We start from the raw sequence: 25,353 nt of genomic DNA on the forward strand, positions 1-25,353 counted from the left end.
TTAATCAAGGGGAAACTTCCATTAAGAGTGTGTGTGTGTGTGTGTGGTTATAGTGTTCCTATCATAATGCTGCCTCAGGTCTTTTGCATGGTTGATGAAGAAATGTAAAGAAAAACCAGTTAAAGCTGTCACAGGAACCAACATCTTAAAACGGTACACGGCTGAATAAAAATTAACATATGAGCAGATCTGGTTACCCTAAAGGAAAAATTCACATATGCTGAGGAAGAACATGTAAATGTCAGTGAAAGGCCTGAAATCATCAGGTGGAGAGCACAAACATTTTAATAAGATTAAGAACAAGAAATATCAAGTACAATGAGCTATGGCCAAACAAAGCAGGACTAGCTGCCTTGATTATAGCAAAAAGTCGTGATCTAAAGAGCAGCTACACGAGTGTAAGCGTCCCTCGGTAAACACTGAACCTGACGACAACGCTCCTCTTTCCTACATAAAGGACTATTAGTCTTCAACAGGCAGGACGTGATGCTCACAACGAAAACTGTACACTGAAAAAGGCCTGCTCGGCTCTGATTGAGTTACGAATGAGCCATGATTCACACACGCACACACACACGCGCACACACACACACAGGAAATCATGCAAATCAAAGAATTCTGCTTTTCCCACTCAGCATGACTCTTGTTTTGACCCCCGTTACAAAATGAGACTGTACCGAGAAACGTGGAGCCAGTCCCGGGCTCCAACCCTCACAAAGTAAACATCTTGGAAAAATACATCTGTGTGGCTAGAAACACTCCCAATTTGTGTCACTGTGTGAATTGAGGCTGAAATAAAGAGAAAGAAATCCAACCAAAAGCCCCGCTGCTGATCCCCGGGCCAGCCCAGGTCTGCGCAGGTTCACTAATACATCATTAAATAGTCACATAAGTTAGTAATGCGTATGGCATCCTGTCATCTACACACAGCTCCCGTTTGTCTAGTTTTAAACATTTCATTGAAGCGACGGCGGCCTTTACACACACTGGATGACTTGTACACACGTCAGCGGGATGGACTCGGTGTTTCCCGTCGGTTACAGAGACTGTGGCAGCCTGTCGCAGTCCAGATCACTCCACCACGCTTTCCCGAGGAACCTAAAACTTCATTGCCCGTTCGATAACATTTTGATCCAATTAAACTTAATTTGTTTCGAAGCGTTCCTCAGCTGGACCGAGTTCATGAGCCCACCCACCAAAGTCTCGGTGAGTCCCGTGGGAAACACGACACGGGAGCTGGCCTCCGTCTCTCGGAGGCGCAGCGCCTTTAATACTTGTTGATGCCGAAGATCCGAACTCCGTGTAGCTGCGGCAGCTTGGGGATCAGCACGCTCAGCAGGGACGCCGTGTTGATGACGAAGTGCGTCGTGTCGTACTTTGTGTAGAAACTCGCCAGGAAGTATCTGTCAGAAAACAAGAAGAAAGCCCCGTGAGGAAAGCAGCTAGCAGGATGATGGGACGGAGCCCGCCGGGAACCCCGTTACTGCCCGCTATCCGTACGTACAGGATGATGGGAGAGATGGTGAAGAACTTTCTGGACGAGGTGAACTGTACGCCGTAGTCCAGCTGCTCCCAGTGGGTGAGGAGGCGGGCCTTTCCCTGGTCCGGGGTCTCAAACGGGGTTCCTTTGACGGCGTGCATGAAGACGTACATTCCCTGAGGGGGACACAGACGCAATGAGGACGCTGTGCGAAAACAGCATGTGAGATAACCCTTTCACTGTGAAGACACTCATACACTGAAGAGTCTGAAGTATTTCTTTCTACTCCAATTGTGATCATTTCTGCCTTAAAGGTTTAAAAACAGGAAAAACATCACATTTTAATATGCAGAGATAATTTTTTTTCATGGGTTGCCAAGCATTACTAAAAAGAATATACAATAAAAATAAATAAATAAATAAATAAATAAAAATCCTGCTTATATGTAATCGACCTGAAATTCTAAATTTTTACAGTTCAAATTACATTATTAAGAAAAATAACTTTTTCCCTTTAAATCTAATATCTGGTGATGCTCCTGTATCAATAGCTCTTAGTGGTCTTCTTAGATTATCCTCCGTCTTAACAAGCCCGTCTTTCTAGTTTACTGACATGCTACATTAGCTGCTTGTAATTTGGCACCAGCTTCATCGTCGTGTCCGCTGCTGCAGTGTCCGAAATGTGTCATTTGAGACCCAAACGTTTGCGGTCACCTGCTGATCGTTCCCTGGAGTTTAAAGCTTCTCATACATGCATTACCTCATTTCACATAAAATAATCTCTCAATGCAATAGACACGACAAGTCTCCTGTTAAATAAGAGCCACGGGAGTACCGTGTGGTGTGTAAACCTGCCAAAGTGCACAGTATATGCACAGTGAATTTACGACTCTGAACACCGATATCAGATTACATTGGTATGACTGCGCACGCTCGAAAAGGAAAATAAAAGCTGCATAAAATGAGGAGTGGTTGATTAAAGAAGTTCTTATTGCACCACACCAATATGATTATGAACGAGGAGGGCAGTATTAATATCGGCTGTCAGAAAAATGACAGGTAGACCTGACAGACCCTGAATGGATTTCTCACTGAAAGCCAGATTTATCTTCACACATTTAATGTTTTCTAATTTGTTAGATGCTAACCAAGTGTGCTAATACAAGGATGACTAGATGACTTCTGTACCTGATTCAAGAAACTGAGAGTTGTGGAAGCTCCATCTGATTTGAAAGAAAATATTGACTTTTTGTTTTAACAAATTTCTTCAGAGTGGCAGACACGACACTGAGAGCCGAGCTGAGATATTGGTGATGCTGCCATGAAGGCTGGAAAACTAGCATTAGCCTTTAGACCATGTTGTCAGGGTGAGTGTGTAAAAATATGCATGATGTAACAGATATAGAAGGAATTTTTTGGGAGGGGGATTTCACTGTGATTTACACCAGATTTCATTCAAATTGGCTTCATGTTGAGATTGTTGTCATTTTTGTGTAGTATTTGTATCGGTTTGTGAAAATACAGACATTTTCAACACATATACTCTGCTCCAAAACAGAAAAACTTTAAAGTTTAAAATCTAAAGGTTATTATGACACTATTATACCGGTTCGGATAGCTCAAGATGAAATTGTGCTGCGGGGCCCCTGAACTAAAACGTCTCACACCTCTGCCTTAAGGAGGATCAGCTTTTCAATTCATCTTTAACATAAAATCATCTGGTTTCATTTAAGCTGCACAGAAACATGGAATCATCAGATGTGTTATATTGATATTTCAAATAGAACACAGTAAGGGGCTGATCTTTCTGTTGTGACTGAAAAAAATATCACGTAAAAGGATTTAAAAGTTTCCAAAAAACACCACAATTGCTTCCAGCGTGTGAACATATGATCAGCTGTGTACCATAACACACACACTATCACCTGGTCATTGTCAACATGCAGCCCCTTCACATCTGCGCACATAATATCCTGTCATTGTATATAACAGCCAATTATTATTGCACTTTGTAGATTTTCTATGTCTTCATGTTGTGTTATTTATGTACTGACTGGAGTACTGTGTGTAATGACGATACTGTTTAATAATCAGTTGGTTCGAGCATATAAACGAGCACAGCAAATGAGGCCTCTCTGCATGTTTTTTTCCTGTTGGAGCTTGTGCTTTGACTCTTTCTCAGTTACTAGGAGAGTCTGTTTTTCTTCACAGAAGCCCAACAACTCCTGTCTGGTACTTTAGATGCTTACAACACTGATAAGCACAAAATCAATAGCCAACAAAAGAGAACTCAGAATCAGACGTCGTCCTCCTTTTACAAACCCAGTTAGACGTCTCGGGGCTGCCACTGATTTCGAATTACATGCCTTTATGTCAAAACCCAGGAATTCAGCTTGAGCTGGAGCCTTACAGAGGGAAAAGCAATGAAGCTAAAACGCTGACATGAAGCCAAGAGCTAATCAGCACACTGCTGCTGTATTGTGAAAGAAAACAATAGACTATAGTTGACCTTAGCTGTTACTGTTAATAGCCTTCCGTATTGGCTGCGATACGCAACCCCTGTACACGGCTTCTGTCTCGCTCTATTCAATGATCTCACACCCAACGGCTCGCTTACGTGGCTGACCTCAAGTGAAAAAACACGAAAGCTTGAGTATTTTTTTTTTTTTGTCTGCAGACCTTGTTTGGTGTGGAGGAAGTCATCCCAATAGGTCATTCATCAATCAAATCAGAGCATATCTTAACAAGCCCGCACATGCAAGGTAGCAGACAGCGAGTGGCCTGTTCCACTAAACATGCATGCAGTCTTGAGATAGCCTGAACTGCCAGCAGCTAACTCTGCTATTCACAATAACTGTACTGAAGTCGACTGATGGACTGGCTCCGTCTGCGGCGCACTGACAGAGATTCACTTACAAAGTTGTGAATGACATTTGTTAAGGTCCACACCACTGGCACGCTGAAGAAGGGAATACTCAGGAGCACGATGTGAAGGATCCCAACACCGAGAGCGTAGGTCAGCCAGATCCCCCGACTGTTCATCACCCGAGTGTTGGGGTTCACCTCACTGTGTGCCACACCCACATTCATTCTGATCTGTGAAAGCAAAGAAAGCCATTACACACAAATCCACATTTATTTAAAAGCTTAGCAGGAGTTAGATTTATCTAGAGGCTAAAGATTTCATTGCACATGAGCTTGCAAGTATCACAGAGGTCAGATCAATTATCATGGAGACAGTCACTGTTACACAAGCTCCCAAAATGTTGCTGAAACAAAGAGACTGCAATCAGTGTCTGATTTCAACTTTTTAGTTTTTGTAGGTTCACTTGAAGGGCCTGATGTCCACAGTGTAGCACTTTGACCTGAATACAAGTCCAAATGTGATAACAAAAAAGCCACATTATGCAATCCTGCTGCACTCTGCCCTCAGGCACACTTTCAGCTGCCAGATGGGATTAAAGTACCAGAAATGGAGCTCAAATTAAGGTCATGATAGGAGGGATTCTTGCAAAATAAAAAAGGAAATTATAATGATAGTTTATTCATATTTTAGCAATCAAACTAGAAATTTTCACGTCTGCACTTATGAAAGCAGATAACCTGCAGATTTAAGTCATATTCTGAGTCTAAATGTAGCAGATCTTCAACATAATGTCTCCACAGCTCTTCAATGTCATGAGAAGCTCTTAGCTTACATGTACACCTGAACTAACACTCTAATCGGGGGAAATGACAGCTTCGATAACAAATTTATTTGCATAGGGATGCAGAAAAAAACCCGCAACAGCTTGCAGGCATGAACAGCATGAAGCATTTGACGCCAGCTTCGTCTATTGACTGATATATATTGTCGACCCCAGCAAACATAACGACCCCCACAGAAGCCTACGACCAACAGACTGTTTACGCTTCCTAAAAAGCCTCGTGTGAAGTGATAATATCTGCGTTTAAAGACCCGTCTAATCACGATATGAGGCGGTGTAAACATCAGACGCCCCTCTCGACGTGTTTCGCCTCCAGCACATAGCCTGACCCGATTCACCGCCGCTAAACAAACAGGCTCTCCGGCCTCACAAAGAAGCCACTCGTAGCTTGTAACAGTCGGCGTGGTGGACTTACACGGAGCAGCGAGCAGTGGCGGTATGAAAGAGGCAGACCGCTGCGGAGAGAAAAAGGTTTATCCTCCTGTTGTTGCGCTCCGCTCCCAGCAGCCGTGAGCCAGCTCGACGTAACTGAGCGGAGGAGGAACGAGGAAGGAGACCCAGATTCAGGCGCCGAGGACAAAGCGTTTGATGCCCCGACGCTTGACTTTTCAGGCTATGTTCCATTCAAAGCTAATTCAACCGTTTTAAAGGTCAGAATGCCTAAGTTTTGATGAATATTCACATACATGTGTTTATAGTCAAACAAGCAGGGATAAACTTTTAAGAACTGTGTTTCTTGACAAGTTAAAAATGCCTGTTAGATTATACCCAGGAAAATAATTCTCAAACTACTGAAAGTTAACCCGCCCTCGTTGTCAATTTTAACCAATCAGCGTGCAGCTCAGGGGGCGGGAATAGGTCACTTCCGGCGTGGAGCCGCTGCTGGGTTGTTTTGATCTGAGACTTCTGCTGCTCAAGACGACACAAGTCAGTGTTTATCTGCATTTTTAAAAACTGTTTTTAAACTTTAGCATATAGTTCATCAATGGCTTAAAATGTGGGGTCGTTGGCTTGCATAATATTTGTGGCTGACTTGCTAAATAAATGACTTTAAGCGTCTCGTGGCCCAGTTAGCTGCGGCTACTCAAGTCTGCAGAACACATTGTAGGTGGTTTCACCTGCTTTATTCAACCATTACTAAGTTCAACTAATTGGTGTGATCGTTGTAGCAATGCGTTTCTCCCAGTGAATATCATACCAACTAAAAGATTTTTTTTATTTCCTTTTAAACGGTGTCAATACTTCTGTCAGCTTTTGTTTTCTCTTGTCCGGTGTAGTCTGCATGGCTCAGATTGTCCTGTCAGTGTCCTGTTTTTGACAATCTCTCATGACGCTTTTCAAATAGTATTTTTCCTCCCAAGGCAATTGAGGCTATTGATTATTTTGTCAGTCTATCAATTTGTATGAGGCACATGATTATAAGCCCAGTTACACGTGTGTCAGTGAGACACTGCCAGTCGGACACAATTTTGTTTATTCAATTACTTAAACTTCGGGTTATGTGTTTTTCCAACAGACCATTTTCAAACATAAGCATGTTCTAGAAAATTATATATGGCCAGTCAATCATCACCACAGTAAAAAGACAACATTAAACGTTTCTAATGGCAGTCCTATTCAAATTGGCCTAAATTGAGTTTTTGTAATGAAGGCTCACTGGGTCATGCAGACATATACATGTTGCTGTTTACTGTAGTCAAGCAAAGAGGACCATTTATTCTTGAGAAAAAATTGATGCTGTTCCTATTTTCTTCCTTCTCATGACCATTCTCACAGATATCTCACAAGTATTTATTTAATCCTCTGATCAAAGAATTTGCACTTTTTTGCAAAATGTATTTACAAGAAATTCACTGAAATGTGCTTGTGTTTTACTTGACATTGATATTTAGATGTGTTCAAAGACTATGGAGACGATCGCAGTGAAATTTTGATGTGCAAAAGTGAAATTGTACTGTGTGCATCCTCCTGTCCTATGCAGGGGCAGACGGGGCCTTTGCCGTTGTATATTAAGTGTTTTTGAGTATCATAAATGGCACTTAAGACCTTATTATTGTTATTATTTTATGAATATTATTTTCCACCTTGGAGATTTCTTCCTTCCATTGTGATTTGTTCCTTTTAGTTATTAAGAAGAAATAATGATACAACATAAATGGACAAAACTTTTGAATACATTTTAAAAATAGAAATTATTCTAAGAGTAATAGATACAAATAGAGATGTGATAAAAAAAGATTCCATTATTGAAAAACTTGTAATCTATATTATCACACTTGCTAATATTTCCAGTGAAAGTCTTCTTCGTAAGTTACGCTTTTTATTGTATCTGGATCAGAGGTTGGGCTCAACTTTCGACATTTCACAAAGTCACGGTGCTATTGACAATATATTTTATGTTATAATTAATAATTAGAGTTTTTTTTAGGGAGTCTTTAGACTCTAGAGGATTTGGGATCATGATTCTACAAAGAAAACAGTTTCTTCAGACTAGTCCTGTTTCTCCTGTTCAGTCCACCCAGTGCTGCTCTGGTTTTCTGAACGCGTCTCATTGACAGCAGTGTGTTCCTCTGCAGACATGAAGCAGCTCCCTCCGGACACTGTGCGGCTGCTGTCCAGCTCCCAGGTCATCACGTCTGTGCTGAATGTGGTGAAGGAACTGATGGAGAATTCCCTGGATGCTGGAGCTTCAAGCATTGACGTTAAACTGGTACAGATTCCTGCTTTTGTTGGTTGGTGAAAGTGTGTGTGTGTCCAGTGATTATAATGTTTTGTTAAAGTTGGCCAGTGTTGTGCAACCACTGACTGTAATAAATTACTCGCATAGCACTGGCTATTGCAATTAATGTGCTACAACCATGAAGCAGATGAATGTGGCTCACTTGTCTTCATGTCGTATCGACGGTGCATCAGGAGAACTACGGCTTGGACAGGATTGAAGTGCGTGACAACGGCGTCGGGATCAAAGCTGCAGACGCCGCTGTGATGGCCGTGCGACACTTCACGTCCAAGATCTGTAGCCACGAAGACCTGGAGAGCCTGGAGACGTACGGCTTCAGGGGGGAGGCGCTGGGCTCCATCTGCGCCGTGGCTGAGGTGGGAAACATTCAACACTCACAGCTTTCATACACGGAGCAGAATGAGGAGGTGCAGCTTTGTTTTGCTTCCTCTCAGGTGGCTGTCACCACTAAGACAGAGCAGGAGGATGTCAGCACTCAGTACACCCTCGACCTGACGGGAAACATCGTTTCTCAGAAACCCTCTCACTTAGGACAAGGCAAGTCTTCTTATCTTATAATGATAATCTCGACATTGCTAAAAGAAAGTTTATTTAGTGCTTTTACAAAGAAACAGCAGTGAAACCTGAGTTACAACGATCAGATAAACCAGAATGTTGAAGTACAGTAAAACAAGGATAAAAAAATAAAGAAAATAATACAAAATGACATGGATAAACAGCAGATAAAGTCAGAAGATAACATGAAATAAAAGGTAACATGGATTAGTGATAACTGTAGCCTGAAAGTTCGATCATATTTAGTCTTTGGTGGAGTGTGGAACAAACCTGAAGGGTCTTGCTCCCACCTGAAGATCTGAAGAATTCGCATCTCTGAAATTCATGGCATTTCCAAAATAAAGCTTTGAAAGAGATGAATAAAATCCTGAAATGAGTTTCAAAATGCTCCGGCAGCCTTTATAAGGAAGCTGGAATTAGTATGCTTTGTTGTCATTTATTAAATCTGCCATTTCCTTCTAGCCTTGTAAACCAGCCCCGCCCACTCCTCATCCACATTTGGATTTGGAGTTGAGCCCAACTCCATTAATTCAGCTGCAGTCACTGTTAGTTAAACTAATTTGTTATGGCGATTCAAGTCTGTCCTGCTCTACTAGAAGTGTTCAGATTATTGCTTACCAGATCGATCATAGACAGGCTACATGGTTCACGATCACTGAGAAAAACAAAAAGTGCAGTGACTCTAATTCAGTTGAGACGATCCTCCACATCTCTCATGACTGGAGCTGAAATAGTCTGCTCTGCTGTCCATCCCACAAATGCATGGTCCCGTGGCTCCATTTGAAATGGAACTAAACAGAACTTGTAACAGTATTTCGTGTCAGTAAACATTGGTACAAAAGATAAATACTAAACACACATGTGATAACTGTGTGTGTTCAGGTGAGTACAGAAGAGATGATTGTTCACTTAGAAACAAAGAGAAAACATGTTTGAATAAAAGCTGCCTTGACGGGAAACATAGTCAGCAGACGTGAGAAACACAAACACTTGTCAGCTATTTTGCCAACATCTCATTTATAAAGTGCTGCGCATGAGATGAAATTCACGAACGAGTGCAAAAGACTGCAAAGAAAGTCCTGTGAAGAGAAGAAGTGACAGCAGCTGCAGTTCAGCTTAGTTTGTTTCATATGATGCACTGAGAGTAAATACAGTGCGGACAAAAAGAAGGAAACATTACAAACACAAAACAATAAAGTCAAGATCATAAAAACAGTCAAACCTACAGAATACATTATATAAACTCTCAAACAGAGCCTGTTTATGTTTAGTTTCTTTTCAGTGAAAATATTCAGAAACAACAACTGCAGAAATGTGTATATTTAAGAATTGGTTTGACAGGAATAAGTGATCACTGTCAATCTAAACAAAGTTAAATTCATGCAGTAAAACAGACGGATGGGACTCTGAAAACCCAAGAAATCAAATTTCTCGGTGTATTATAGGATGATGAAATAAACTGGAAATCTCATATTAAACATGTATAAAACAATCTGTCACAACTGGTTTCAGTGCTCAGTAAGGAAAAACAGTTAACATTCTGTTGTCTTCACTCATATCACCATATTTAAATCACTGCAGACGATTGGGGTAACACTTACAAATATAAGCTACATGCTCTGTCTGTGTTGCAAAACAGGACCATGAGGATCATTCACAAGAACGGTTACAGTGATCACACAAATCCACAATTCTCACAGTTAAAAACATTAAAATTCACTGATATGGCTCATTTCCAAACAGCACAAACCATCAAATGAGTCGCTGGCAGGGAGCGAGACAAACTGCTGAACTGGAGCAACTTGTTGATTTGCTGGTTGCTTCCTTTGTTGTGTTTTGAGGTTATTATTGGTTAAAAGAGAAAAATATCACAGAATGCAAACAGACTGACAGGGAGAGGATTTAATAGGCTCCCTTTAGAGCATGTTAGGTTTTCATTTTCATTTTATTGGTTGTATTGTTTTTTTTTTTGTTTTATTTGTTATGTAAAGAAAAAGAGAAAGGAAAGAATAGTGGACACCTGACATGTGTTTTAAATGAAAGCAGAGGTCATCAACCTTTCTGAGACAGAACTACTAATAATAGTTTTTAAGAATGTTATTACTAATGACAAACTTTTACAGTTTTTCAGGATAATTAGTTGTAATCATCTTGTTTGTGCTGACTGCTGTTTCTAGGCCTACATTCTGACTGAGACCGATGGATTCCCTCCTCTGCTCCGCGTCTTTTCCAGGTACGACTGTGAGCGTGGCGAAGCTCTTCAAGAACCTGCCGGTGCGGCGGCAGTACTACTCCTCGGTGAAGAAGCGCAAGGAGGAACTGAGGAAGGTGCAGGAGCTGCTGGTGGCCTACGCCATCGTGAAGCCGCACCTCAGACTCCTGCTGCTTCACAACAAGGTGGGAGAGTCGTAACTGTGAAACGCATCGTCACCGTTAGAAACGAGGGACCGGAGCTGATAAACGTCCCCGGTAGAAAAAGTTTGGGAACCACTGAATCACCCTAACAAGTATTAAATTGTGAGAAACCCGAGGAAAACATGGAATGTCTGCCCATTCCTGCACCACACTGATCTTTTAGTCACAGAGCAGTCGCTCATGTTTCGGTGCGTGTCGGAGTGTGGACCTCCTCGGACCACCAGGTGTCCTCGTCAGCCTTCAGTTCACAGCAGCTCAAGGAGCCGCTCAGCTTTTTTTTTGCTTTGTTTTACTGTCCATGCATTCAAAGCATAGTGTTGACAGCACTGATGTGTCAGATGTCAGACTGATTCAGAGCAGTCATGAATTTAATAAGATCTCATTCTCTTGGTTCTGTCTTCCTGTTTTGGTTAAACACTGTTGATGCTGATGTGGCCGGCTGGCCGGGAGGTCGTAACGGGAGTTATTATTGAGAGATCGAGTCAAAACTACTGACCGACCCGAAGTGATCTGCCAGGAGAAAACAGGTGGAGGTGGCGAGGAGAATTTACTGCCTCGAGAATAAGTTAAGTTCATAACTATGAAATCAAGAACATGCTAGAAGCTGAGCTTATTATATCTGCAGCTTCATCAGCTGAAGGAAGCTGTGGATGATGAGCTACGTCTCTCTTCACTTCCTCACACACACATTTGTACAGTATCGTTCATGTTTCAGTGTCATCATGTCTTTTAATTTGCATTGCATTTATTCATATTGAGAGAGTCAAACGCCGGTCACATGACTCTTGAAGCCGCCAGGAAATAAGAAGCTGACGTCAACCCAAAGTCAGTTTACTCCACAGTTCAATGATCTGCGTTACCTCCACCTGGGAAGAGTGATAAACTGAGACCGGTGCTCAGGTGACCTGACGAGAGACTGTCCTTCTCTCCTTCATCTCTTTTTAAATCAAGTTTTTAAATCTCAGCTCTTCTTCTTCTTGACTTTTCTTCTTACTTTATGTAATCTTACGTTTAAAAAAACATTTTTTAATGTATTTAAGGTTTTTCATGTGTCTGCGCACGGCTTTTTGACTCCTTGTAGTTGTTTTAAAGTGCTTTATGAATAAAAATTGGGTTCCAAAGTCATCTGGGACTGAGGGGTGTAAACCATTATAGAAGACGAATGAATGAATGAATGGATTAATTTATAATCCCACACAAAGGAGAACTGCAATTATCAGTAGTTGATTACTGAGTGATCAGCCTCAGATTGTTTTAATTTTAGAGCGGATTCTTTTCCTGAGAGACTCTACAGCCGGGGTGTTGAACATAAGGCCTGCGGGCCAAAATCGGCCCCCAAGAGACTCCAATCATGCCCGCTGAACCACCAAGCAAATGGCACAAATGTCAAAGAAATTATTGATTATTTTTTAAAACACATTTCTTAAGAGTAGAGGACAGTGAAGTTGGGCAGTCTGTGGAACTGAACCAGTAATAAGTGGACAGTCCTGATGTACAGGGCTGATGTATTTTACTATTTACTAAATTAGTTTAGTTAGTTTATTTAGCACATACATTGAAATATATCACATAAACCAGTGCAGAAAAAGAAACAGTGCAGGAAGGAGCGGGCAAGCCAAAGGCTTATGAAGAGCCCCCACCTAATAAAATTATGCAGATATCGTCAAAAAAAAAAAAAAAAACAACAACAAATAAATAAAATACATAAATAAATAAAATAAAATCCAAAACAACAAAAAGCATCATAAACTCTCATGCAAAACAAAAGAAAGAAAGAAGAAAAAAAAAGACAAAAGAAAAGAAAAATGCTGTTGACCTTATATGGACATGCTCATAAAAATTGACATTTTTGTTGATCATTATAGGCAACACTGGAAATAAACTAAAAAGAAGTTGGCAGTCTACGGAAAAGCTAAAGTACAGAGCTCTCTTGGCTACACTTTTGAATTAGATGCTCTCTTGCGCGACTTTTAAAGATAGATAAAGATCTACAATTGTTGGCAATGTGGTACCAACTGTTCCAAACTTTGACTTAAATCACTGCTTTTATGAGATTATGGAGGTTTTTGGTGACCAAATGAGTTTTTTTCAGACATCAACCCAAACAAATGTGTTTTCAGTGTTTTCACTTCTTTTTTTGTCATTCAGTTATTATATTGTCATACTCATAATAATTTTTTCTGTAGTCAGTATAGTATTTTAGCTTGTTTTTTGTGAGTTTATTTTCACTTCTCTTTTACAAAGTTATCTTCTCTTCTTGGGCATCCAGACTCTCCCTAAGAAAGGCTGCGGACTCCTCTCCAGTCCTGGATTGGTCACATTACAGTGAAGCCAAACGCTGGTGAAGAAATCCGCTCTAACTGACATAGAAAAGACAAAATCAGAAGTCTGCTCTTTTGACGAGGGTGATTTTCTGATATCTTCAAATTGGGAACTAGTTCTCTGGCCTGTCCTAGATTTTGGGGGACACAAAAAGGATGAATACGTATTTTGTGTTGTTAAATGGTATATCGCTGAGTAAATCAGCCATAGAATTATTGATCTTTTATCATTTCCTACGCTCTCCAACACAAATAAGGCCGGCTGCGATCCGTGATTTGGCCGATTACGATGCCCGAGCAAGCTGCCCGACGCAGCTGCCAACTTGAGCCCGGATCCAGTTTCAGATTGTACACAGAAGACGTGCCTGCAGGTCAGGGAGAGGAGCACTGCCCCGCCTTCTAACTTTCATAGAAATCATCTTCGCGGTCGTCAGGGGAGGGCAGCAAAACCCGTTCCGTACGATCAGCACTCAGTTGCCCCCCTATCCTTTATCTCCAACTCTGCCATTTGGCTTGTGTCGTGTTTCACAGCTTCTTCGAGAAACTGTTTACAGGAGTTATCCGTTTACATGTGCCAAATTGTATATTTAATACCAGATACATGTTCTGCAACAGTCGACTGTATGCTTTTAGAAATCAACACCCAGGAGGTAGATTTACTGGTAGCCACAATCCGACGGTTAACATACCCTCAAACCAAAGATATTCCGCGGGATCATCTTTTCTGTCAAATATAAAGCATTATTTTTTCATTAATTTATTTTTTGTAATTGACTCTCAAATAATATCTTTCAAATGTATTGAAATAAATAATTAAACTACTTATATGTGACTAAATTTCATCACTGGGGTCCAAGTTTCTGTTGACAGGCTGACGCTGAACCCACTGCTTTAAATGGCTCCTTTGTAGAAAAAAAAGATTTTTTTTCATCTTTAAGCCTTGTTCTTCCAGCTGCACCTCCGTGTTTCTTCATATTCTCGTCCTCCGGGTCTTGACTTTGACTGACGTAGCCAAACTGCAGCTGCCGTCTCCCTCCAGCTGAATCTCATGACTAATAAAACGTACGCTCTCCGGATACGTTGGCAGCGACCGGTGGCCCAGTTACTATCTTGATGGGTGTTTATATACAGTGCGACCCACCTGATGTTGGCCCGAGGACGCTGAGCGGTGTCATATTGTTGCAGGTGGTGGTTTGGCAGAAGGCCAAGGTGGCCGACGACAGGAGCGCCCTCCTCGCCGCTCTGGGACCCGCCGCCGTTGCCAACTTGCTCCCATGCCACCATCGCCACGAGGAGCCCGAGGTGAGTCGAGGGGAGACGGGCAGGAATGAAAGGTGGCAGAGTGATTCTCCTTGATTCTCCATTCTTCAATAGGAGGTCTCGAGCACATTTCGCTGAAGTGAGTTAGAAACTGTGAAATCTTCTAAATCTCACTTTCTGTTGAGGTGTATGGAAAGACGAAACAGTGATCATGAAGCTCCACGTTTATTAATTCTTCTTTCTGTAATTAATGCTGTTAAGCACTTTACCTGTGAAAGGTACTGGAAAAATAAAGGTGACATTCTTTGCACTTAAAATGTCCAATTTTTGTATTTTTTTGCTTTGGAAAAATGCAATTCAATAAAAAAAAATCTAGATACACTCGTGATTGTTTAGTTACCTATCAATACTTTCTATTGATTTAAGGCCGGGGTGTCAAACATAAGGCACATGGACCAAAACTGTCCAGCAAGAAACTCCAATCTGGTCCGCCAATCCACCAAGCAATTTGTAAAAATCTGGAAGAAAACATTGATTTCTTTTTTAAAAGAAATTTCTTCAGAGTAGCAGCCGCAACACAACACTGAGAACTGAACTGAGATATTGGAGATGCTTCCATGAAATATGTGTTATGTTGACATTGTAGTCATTTTCAGTTGCAATTGCTTGTTTTTTTTTGCAAAAATAAATATTTTCATTCATGTATACTTTGCACCGCAACGTTTAAAGGTTACTATGGTGCTATTTTACTGGTCCTGTCCACTCAACATGAAATTGGACTGTATGTGTTACCTGTCCTAAAATATGTTTGACACCCCTGAATTAATCGTTCTGATTAAGTTTCATATCAAAATTGTTTTCTAAAATACTGATCCACGTCATTCATGCTTCTGTTAAACACTGATGCAGTGTGTCGCTATGTTAATGCAGCATCTTAGTTCTAATTTCTGTCACTTCAATCCCCAACACAAGGCTGAAACGCTCTTAAAAATGTAATTTGTTTGATCATCAATTCTTAAAATGAATGTAAAATTTGTGGTTGTTGGAGAGAAGTAAGCTGGAAATGTAACAAGCAGTGTTTAAAACTAGAATAAACTGTAGTATATAAGTAAAGAACAAAATTACTCCCGGTCATTTTTGATGAAAGGATAACAGATAAAGCTTTAGAACGTTTTCACAGGACTTTCTCATTTCAGTGCACTCTGATGAATTTGTGTAAAAGCCCAAATACACTCTCTTTATACACGTGGATCGGTACATTTGTTTCAAACGTTGAAATGCGTCCCTCGCTTTAGTGTGGTGGTTAATCAATAAATCCAGTAGAGGGCAGTGCAGATGGTTCATAGTATGACATTTCTAATCCAAACTTTGATAGTAGATGTTTAAATCTGCTGAAATTAATATCTGTCTCCTTGGTGGTATTTAAAATGTGGTCTTACAAGATATTTTGTCACCTTGTTTAAATTTTGCTGGTGAAAATATTTAGAAAATTCACAAAAACCTTGCAAAGCCTCTTTCTCTGATGTACAGGAGGTGATACTGTATTTCTTTTTCTCTAAGGAATCAGTTTCTGTTGTCTTTCAAGCCACATTGTCTTCTTTGTTCCTTTAACGTATCGCACTTGAGCTACACTGCTCAACACTGCCCCCACAGGTCATCAGTGGTTTTACCCCACATCTCCAAGCTCACTCGAAATGTCTGCATCCGTCTGGGTATTTAACGAGGAGCATTTTTGTGGCCTCAGCGGTTCTTCTCATCTCACTGTCATTCTATGACTCAGTTGGCAGAGCAGATCATCTTTAAGGACGACGTTTCAAATCCCCAGTCTACCCCTGTCAAGATGCTTTCAGTGGAGCTTTTGCACCTTGCATGGCAGCCCTCTCCTCCGGCGTGTGACGGAGACTAACAGTGGAAAATGCTTCCATACTACTGAAGGAGAGCAGAGAGTAAATGTTTCATTATGGGGAAAGACGTACACTGCCCTCTGTGGATCGCCCTCTCACTGACCCAAGTTTTCATCTCCGAGCATAAATCAAACTTCTCATTCCACGTCATTTCTTCACATACTCGCTCTGGAAGTCCAGGTCGCTGACGTTATCTGACGCAGGCCTGCTGATTATGAACGATGTGGATCACTTTGTTTTACCTCAGGTCGATCGGTCCTCTTTCTCCCGTTAATGCTCCCTTGATTGCCGGAGGAAGATGGAGCATTCTTGCAGAGCAAATGGTAGCGTGCACGTTGTACTGGACCGTGAGCTAATCACCTCATTGTGGGCCAAAGCCAGCAAATGTGGTCAGTTGGTGGCTGGCCAACTATTTCTTTGCCCTTTTCCTTTGAGTTCCTTCCTGATGAGGAGTGAGTGATTTTTTTTTGTTAGCTAAGCTTTGCTGTGCTGATCGTAATTGAATTACTGGTGGAGCTGTAACTTTCTGCTTGGTCACGGTAGGTGTCATGTGGCTCCTACCTGCTGTCAGGCTCCCAGCTAATGTGCTCTGACAGATATGGGGCAGCCCTTTTCACCCCGTTTCTCTCTCATTTTCCCCTTTGTTGTTGTTATTTTGCTGCTCGGCGCCCGGTTATGAGAACGACCTTTCACCTTTTCCTCTTACTCCCTGTAGCAATGAAAGAGACCTTTCCTCCTCCGCGTCCCCGAGAACAAAGCCGCGTGATCAAGGGAGCCAGGTTGACAATTTCGCCGGGGAGCGAGCGAGCGAGCGAGAGCTGTTCCTCTGCAGAACAAAATGTGACACTCGTGTTTGGCAGCCTGACTACACACAGCCGAGGCCCTTCGGGGCCAGAGGTGCCATTCGTACTCTCATAAAGTGACCCTAATGAGCAGAAATAGAGAGAAGCATATGTGCCCTGACCTGAAACAGCAGTTCATTTATTAACTTCATTGGCGTGCGCTGCCGCTAATAATGAGCCCGAGGCCGTGTGGAAAAAAAAAAAAGCGTAGCTATTCACCCGCTTGCAATCTGTAGAACATTATTAGCTTTCCATAATTTCTTACTAGCTTACATTGTTAATGGAGTTTTAAGTACAGTTGTTGGGGTTTTATGGTGAGTCATCAATTTTTTTTTTGCTCACGAGAGCTCCTCCGGCATGATTCTGGGTGAAAAGTCAGTTCACGTACGATGCAGATACAACCAGAAACGAGACTCTGCACTGTCTCTCTGCCGCTCTGCGAGATGGTTGAATATTTAGACATCAGTTTTCCGACTGATCAAACAAGAACTGATCGGTATCTTAATATGGTTCGCATGAATTCTTCCACTGCTGGCCGAGGGTGAAGGTTACATTGTTAATGTCTGTAAAGGTTGTCATTTCTTACCTTTTCTTCTATTACTAATATTATTATGATCCTTTTTTATGCCTCTTCAGATCTTTTTGGAAGGCTTTTTTCCAAAACCTGGATCCGATTACTCCTCTACAAGCTCATCTGGTCCTGAAAAAACCTTCATATTCATCAACAACCGGCCTGTCCAGCACAAGGAAATCATGAAGGTGGATTATTTGTGAATCGAGCAGAACAGAAAGAAAACTGTTATTGTGTTTTTCTTATAGCTGACTCATTTTCTTTCTCTCTATAACAAATCCATCAGCTGTTGCGTCAGCACTACACAGCTCAGTATGCAGATGACACCGCCAGGAATCGCTATCCCACCCTGGTGCTGAAGGTCACCGTTTCACCGTCATCAGTGGACGTGAATCTGACGCCGGACAAAACTCAGGTCCTCCTGCAAAACAAGGTAGCTGTGAAACTCGAACTGAGCCACAGTGAGGTGAGGATGGAGAGCTTCTCGTCAGAAGGCGGTCAGATGGAGGGATGGTGTTTAAACGACTGGCCTGACATCCAGAAGTTCAGCTCGTTAAAACATGCAGGGTCTTCTGACTGTCCAACAGAAGCAGTTTTTGTCGTTTTTATCGTTTGTCCTGACTATGAGGGTCAAATCACATCCGGGATTAACAGGTACTCAGTTTCAATGCATCTCTTACCTGTGTGCTCTGCAGGAGGTTGTGCTGACTGCATTAGAAGCTCTACTCATTTCCCTCTATGGGTTTCGGCCTAGTCCGGACCCCTCGGTGAAGAATCAGGAGGCAGCCGCCGCCCCGTCAGAGCAGACTGATGGTCCTCATGTGAACGGAGAGGAGAGTGTGAAGAGTGATAACAATGACTCAAGACTCAGTGACACAGTCTGCCAGATCTCCAACACCAGTTCTTCTTCCTCTGTGGCCGACGACTGGATCGTCAACCAGATCCCGTTTGAACCGGAGCCGAGCTTTTCCCTCTGCGACGAGGAAGCTTCCCAGCGTTGCAATCAGGCAACGGAGAGAAGTTCGACGAGCGAATCCCCGGAGAAAGCGGCCGACGATAAGCCGCCAGCTCCAGACGCCCGTAAAGAAATATCAGCGGAGGAGTGGAGTCAAGGGACGGCTCTGACCGACCCCGTGTCCCGAGAACCCCTGCGGCCCGTCGTAATTCATCAACCCTCCAAGATCGCCGGCTCCGACTCGGACGCGGCCCCCAGCAAAAAGCCGCTCAGCGCCATCACGGAGAAGCCCGCCGCCCTGACCGCCTACGACCTGATCAGCAGCCGGGCGGCCCGGGCACCCCTGTCCCCCGCCGCCCTGTTCCAGAAGGAGACCAGAGCCCAGGTCCTCCGGGACAAACCCTCAGCCAGCCTTCAGGACATCAGCGTGGCCGTGCAGGAGAGGTGGAAAAATCTGAGGGAGGAAGAACGTAAAAAGTGAGTTTCCAGACCTTTCCACACACTTGTTTCCACTTCTTGTTATTTGGGCTGCAGAGAGAATGAGGAAAGTCTGACCTGTCACTCACACGTGAAGACGCCTGCTGTGGAAATGTTATTGATATGAGCTGCGTTCCTTATTTCCAGGGTCTGATCAGTGGTAAACATTTCTGCACAACAGGTCTGAATAATGTAGTTCTACCCAAAGGGTCCACGTGTAACATTTTATGAATGATGGTTTATAGTTTACTGTTAATCGTACAAATCTGAATAGGGCTTGCTCACTTATTCTATTTAAGGTTAAACTAATAACTGCACATGCAGATGTACGTCTTTATCTTCAGGCTGGGAAATTCGACTTTTCCTATTTGGAAACCTGCTGCAGGAACAGATCTCATTGCTGCATAGATTACAGTCATAACTGGAAGGGTTTTGTCACATGTTTAAAAACTAATCTTAATTTAACGCACTCTGATTGATTCACTCGGTTCTTAATAGAAAGGCTTTCATCCAATGGCCCCATTTTCACTTTGGCACCGTTCGAAAAGCCCACCTGCCCCACACAGGTGGCGAGAGGCCTGACACATAGTTGGCCGGTCGTGAGCGGACTTGGCACCGAACAGGTGGAGGTAATGAGTGTTTGTGTTTGACCCTCGCTTCACTTCTAAAGTCCAAAGATTTACATCAGCGAGAGGCAAGAAAGACGAGGACGAGAGAAACCAAACAGAATCCTCGTGCATTCAGCAGCGTGCGAAAATAAGTTGGACGCACCGGGGCATCTGAGTAGGGGAAAGTGCAAACTGTGCTGCCCACTGATCTGTATCTGCCGCCATCACGGAGCAACAGCATTATGTTGTGCTGAAACCAATTATGTGAGATGACTGCATACCAATTTAAAGTAATTGCAAGGTTGGAAAATGTGCATCAGCAGGATTTGGGGCCTTATGTAAGGTATGGAAAAAGCCATCTGTTTAAAATCCGTCTCAAACATGAAATAGGAGGTGGCGAGCACTTGGCTCCTTCCACCGCCACTGTTAAGTGGCACAGCACTTCTAGGAATCACACATGCACGGGTTCAGCAAACAGGTTATTTGAATAATGGGGTGCTGAAGTGTAAGTCCTAATGCTTAACATATGAAGATATATATGGACACGAGTCGGTAAGTAACGGTTCTGCTGCGGCGAAGCAGCGATTCCAGAAAGTGCCGTTTTCATCCATTTGTATGTAAATAGAGGCTGGACTGTTTTCAAAAAGTTGTGTTTTCAGAAGTTCCGACACCAAAGCGCCATTAAAATGTTATGTTTTCACTTGAAAATGTTGTATTGTGACCTGACCAATAGTAATCCAGCCTCATTGTTACAGGTTTAGGACTGTACTTTACCTTTTGGCAACAAAGCGCCTGTTTGTTTGCAAAAATTTAATGTCATTGTGACAATTTCTCCATGAATTCAGCACATTAGAAACTGTATCTTTTAAATGAAATGAAGGAAATGTCTATATTTTCATCCCTGAATGAAATCTTGATGAGTTGTGCATTGAGCATGAATGTACAAGATACTGTGTAAAACAATATGGATAAGTATATGCAGAATATAGACATATATGCAAACTTTTGCATGCACATGCATGCATGCATACAAGCTCTCGTCAACACACACACTACTAGGCTCTTTGTCTACATATGAGCTCTGCAGAAAGTGAAAAGCCATGTCTGCCTTCAGTCTGCAGCACATCAGGGACATACTGGCAAAATGGGATACAGATAAATTGACTTCTAGTTCTTCTAAAATCGTGAAGAATCTTCCAGGGATCATTGTGCACAATCGTCCTTGTGCAAGCATTATTGCTTGTTTGCTCAAAGACATTGAAGAGGAATTTGAACATATTCAGGCTTTTCTCATTGAAATTTGGCCTGTAAATAAACTTTCATTTATTCAATTAATTAAAAATCATGACTTTACCACGAATCAAGTTTCCCAGATTTATTTATAATGCTTTTTAGATGATTAATAGTGAAGGTTTGGGTTCATACTTCAATAGCTTGATGAAATATGAACACAATCAGAACCTCACATGTCCAGTAAGATGGACGTTTGCAGGTAAGAATAAAGAAATTGGTCCAAATTACAACAAAAACATCAAAGTTCAATTCAAAGTTGATAGACAAAAACAGAATTTAGTAACATTAGAATTTAATCAAATTGGAGCATTTAGTTTGGAGGTAAAGTTTAAGATAAATTCAGAAGGTTTGAAAATTAAAATTTAAAATGTTTGGATTAAATACAGAATCAAAATTCATAATGGAAATAATGAGGAGTCAAACTTTTAGGAAATAAATACAAAGCATATTTAAAATGAATGAAATGTAAATTTTCATCTAAAGTTAAAGAAAATCCAGAGTAAAGTTGTTGTGAAATTATAAATTCAATACTAAAACTCGAATTTTAATGAGGAAGAAGAAAGAATAATGTTTGAATGTTGATTTCAAATACCGGTATAGAGAATGATTTTCAAATACCAGATAAAACATTAAATATCATGGTCGGATATTGTTTATGAAGTTGAATTATGTAGGATTAGAGACATTAAAGACAGAAATCAGTGGCAAGATGATTTGTAGATGTATAGAAGAGAAGAATAGCAAAATGTCATGTCTGAAGTTGAACTAGTGACGACTGAAGGTGAAAAAGGCAAAATGTCCGGTGAAGATGTTGGGGAAAAAAACAACTGCATGTGGAAAAAAAAAAAGAGAGAAACGTTAAGTAAAAAAATGTTGAAAATGGATTTTAGCGCTTTTCCACTGCTTGAGCGTTCCCTCAAGGCGCTTTACAATGTTAATCACATTCACATAATCACACACACACTCACACACCGACGGAGGCAGCTGCCATGCAAGGCGCTCAGTCCGTCCGCTGGGAGCAGTTTGTGGCTCAGAGTCTTGCTCATGGACACTTTGACATGTGGACAGGGGAGGATGGGGAATTGAACCTGTGACCTCTCTACTAACCAAGCCGCAAGAGCTCCTCCGCCAGAGCCAGAGGTGAAACGTGCGGCGCTGAGGCCGAAAACAATCCTCACGCAGCTCAAATACATGCTTTATTCGCATAGTGTTTCCCAGAATGCACTATTGCAGCATTTTTGATGAGTTTGAAAGGCAACCACTTTAAAAATCATCGCCACATAAAGCTGATCGTTCCCTGAAAACACAGTTAGTCTAAGATCACATAATGGTCTTTCAAGTTGCATAAGTAAGCTCTGTGAAAGAAAAAAAGCTGCTCACGTTTTGCACATTTTCAGGACATATGGAGGTTTTTCTGTGATATGAAGAAAACACTTTGGGTCTGACCTCTCCAGGTACGAACAAAAGGCCCAAAAGCACCTGGAGCACTACGACCAGAAGGCCAGGCTGGCCTCGGCCGGAGAACCCGGCGGGAGTCCGGCGAGGAGCCACGTCCAGGGCCAGAAGCGCAAGGCGCCGCCGTCCAACCAGCAGCTGCTGGACCAGCTCTTCTCCACGCAGCCCCAGAGGAAGAAGAAGAGCCCGGCGCCCAAGCCGTGGCGGCCCCTCCCCTGCAGCGTGGCCGCCCTGCGCCTGCAGCTCCAGCGCCTCTCGTCCCGGCAGAGCGGGGCAGCGCCGCGGGGCCTCCGCCTTGTAAACCGGCTGGCCTCTCAGAGCGCCTGGGTCATTTTATGTGGTCAGAGGCTCATGTTGTTAAACCCATTTCGAGTGGAGGAGGCCTTGCTGTTTAAGAGACTTCTGGAGAATAATATACTTCCAGCAGTGAGTCTGCAGAGACCTATACAGCTAACAGATGGGTAAGGTATCACTCCTCACCAGCAGAATGCCAACGCCAGCAGTTTTCCTCGCAGAAAAATGCTTTCTCATCACATATCCACACTGTCGCTTCTCCAAATGTCTCTTCTGAATATCCCATCTTGGGTAGAAATCTCGGCGGAGCGGAGTTCACCAGGACTCTGTGCGACATGCAGAAGCAAAGCCCGGAGCTGAACGGGGACGTTGTGTTTTCAGACCCCCGGCTGGTGGCCAACGGGTTTAAAATCAAACTCTCTCCAGGTAAAGCGAAAACCACACTCATTCAATACGGTTTGCAGCCAAACGCAGCCAGTCGTCCACGTTCAGCCCTGCTTCATCCACCTGCGCACAGTGCTGCCAACAAAGCAAAGGGAGGGCTGCTTTGAGGAATCTAAAATATATTTTGAATTGTAAATCTATTTTTTCCACTCTCCAGTCATAGTTCAGTTGGCAACATATAGATAGGGAATAAAGTATAAAGCGGTACGGCGGTAATATTTCCAGTACTTTCTTCTCTCTGAGATGTTTCACATGGACGTGACCGCAGTGAAGGGCGCACAGCGTCCGGTCGGCGTGGGCTGTTTGTGTTGCCGGAACGGCTCACCTCGGTTGACATTGGCTCTCTGCCTGCCAGTGTGGTCTCACAGTGGGGCTGTACCCCAGCGCGCAGGCGACGAGAACAGTTGCCCTTCAGAAAATCCGAGGAATTCTTGCCGTGGCACCGCCAGAAACACCTCGCCGCTTAATCCCACTCCGATCGGCGTCGCCGTTCGTTTTCAATTGAACAGAAAATACTCTGCAGTCTACATCTTGACCTGGCAACACAATCAACGCATAAATAATCCCACTGCATCCCCGTGGATTCTTTCTGTTTGTTTTTTTCTCTCAGAGGTATGTATAACAATTATAAATTTTGAATGATTTGCAGTATTTCCCCAAGAAATGAGAAGCCATCAGTCAAGACGAGAGTAGAAGACAGCTTCCTTCCAGTCTGCTGGGGCTTCTATTAGTCATTTAACACTCCATTTGGCCTTTCGCTTGTTTGACTTGGTCATCAGTCTGGGCCGTAAACCACAATATTTATTTATTATTCTTTCCTGGAGATAGTAGTAGCGTCTGGAGTATATTAATCCTTGTTTTCTGCTTGTCTTGGCCCGGGCCTCCCGTCAGCCGAGAGACATCTGGAAGTGACGGCTATGGCAGACTGCGTGCCTTTCCTCGGCACGGAGGACCTGAGGGAGATCCTGACCGCGGTTCTTCACAGGAAGGCCAAGACTGTGCGCGAGTGTCGGCCTCTGAAAATCACAAACTACCTCCAAGTGAGAGACGCGCCGGTTCGTTAACGTCACAAAACCGCTCTGGTCTCTTGCGTTATCGGTCTTCTGCCCCGTGCCTGACAGGGTGAAGCCGTCCGACTCGCCCGCCAGCTGCCCTCCGGTCTCTCCAGAGACGACGTGGAGGAGACCGTCCAGAGGATGGAGCAGCAGCTCGGTGAGAGCAGCCGGACCTGCATCCACGGACGGCCATTTCTCCATCACCTGCTGGACGTGCCCTCCACAGACCGCCAGGCTCAGGCTCTGGTCAAGCCTTTAGAGCTGTGACTGGACGCTACGAGCCACTGCCAGCCCATACAAACCAGCACATGTTCCCCTGACATCAACTTTGCTACGGCCCGACATGAAATAAAGCTTTAATGGATTTCTGAGCACACTTCCAGTTCTTTGTATGCCTCTTTAAGAATTCGTTGACACCGTGTCGATTCATGGCATCAGATCACCAATTCTGACTCACTTCTGAGTTAAACTTCACTTCTACCGCACCTTCAGGAGTTGTGATGCCTTCAGGATTAAAAAAATACTGTTTGGCAGAGTGATTACAGGCAAACTGTCAAGAAATATAAATTGTGCCTTTTTTCTGGCCTATTGATTATACAGTGGACTAAAATGTCAAACCAAAAATGATAATTCTCATTGACCTGGCAGCACTGACTCAATAACAGTGTTTATCTCTAACATGTTAGTTTCCATCAATCAGACTTTATTTGTGTGGTTCTTCACACACAAGACAAGACTGCAACACAGAGTGCACAAATAAAAACATTCAGTTTTCCATTTTTTTGGCGTCTCCTCTTTGCATTTCCCTGGATTAACAACAGGAGCCTTTAAACTGCAGTCTGACATCCGACCCCCTCACTTGATTTCTGTCCAAAAGCCGGAGGATCTCACTATCCCGATCCCTCATTGTGGCACCACTGGAATGGGCGTTGGCAGGCTTCAGGCCGGGCGTCCGTCCATGCCAGCTACTACCCATA

The 25,353-nt window shown here is 42.9% G+C and overlaps 2 protein-coding genes across 4 annotated transcripts; one reads left to right on the top strand and one right to left on the bottom strand.

The window, feature by feature from the left end:
- Positions 1-267: 267 nt before the first annotated feature.
- On the bottom strand, positions 268-5,722 carry ormdl1 (ORMDL sphingolipid biosynthesis regulator 1). The gene is made up of 4 exons (XM_030111683.1): positions 5,603-5,722; positions 4,397-4,576; positions 1,505-1,656; positions 268-1,403 (listed from the first exon to the last, which is right to left on the bottom strand). Exons 2-4 carry the CDS (start codon positions 4,568-4,570, stop codon positions 1,268-1,270), a joined length of 462 nt encoding a protein of 153 aa, XP_029967543.1. The 5' UTR covers positions 4,571-4,576; positions 5,603-5,722; the 3' UTR covers positions 268-1,267.
- Positions 5,709-25,057, top strand: pms1 (PMS1 homolog 1, mismatch repair system component). 3 transcript variants are annotated; one of them, XM_030111679.1, is made up of 13 exons: positions 5,709-5,837; positions 7,764-7,897; positions 8,101-8,283; positions 8,362-8,464; positions 10,716-10,879; positions 14,404-14,520; positions 17,861-17,983; positions 18,082-18,228; positions 18,491-19,227; positions 22,583-23,044; positions 23,173-23,303; positions 24,213-24,361; positions 24,443-25,057. In XM_030111679.1, the coding sequence occupies exons 2-13, from the start codon at positions 7,766-7,768 to the stop codon at positions 24,641-24,643; spliced, it is 2,649 nt and encodes an 882-aa protein (XP_029967539.1). In that variant the 5' UTR covers positions 5,709-5,837; positions 7,764-7,765; the 3' UTR covers positions 24,644-25,057. The 3 variants fall into 3 exon arrangements, with proteins under 3 accessions (XP_029967539.1, XP_029967538.1, XP_029967537.1); XM_030111678.1 differs by lacking the exon at positions 5,709-5,837 and adding an exon at positions 6,037-6,121 and having other exon boundaries at positions 7,760-7,897; XM_030111677.1 differs by lacking the exon at positions 5,709-5,837 and adding an exon at positions 6,056-6,114.
- The last annotated feature ends 296 nt before the right edge of the window (positions 25,058-25,353 follow it).

Source organism: Salarias fasciatus, chromosome 16 (assembly GCF_902148845.1).
Source record: "Salarias fasciatus chromosome 16, fSalaFa1.1, whole genome shotgun sequence".
Taxonomy (NCBI): domain Eukaryota; kingdom Metazoa; phylum Chordata; class Actinopteri; order Blenniiformes; family Blenniidae; genus Salarias; species Salarias fasciatus.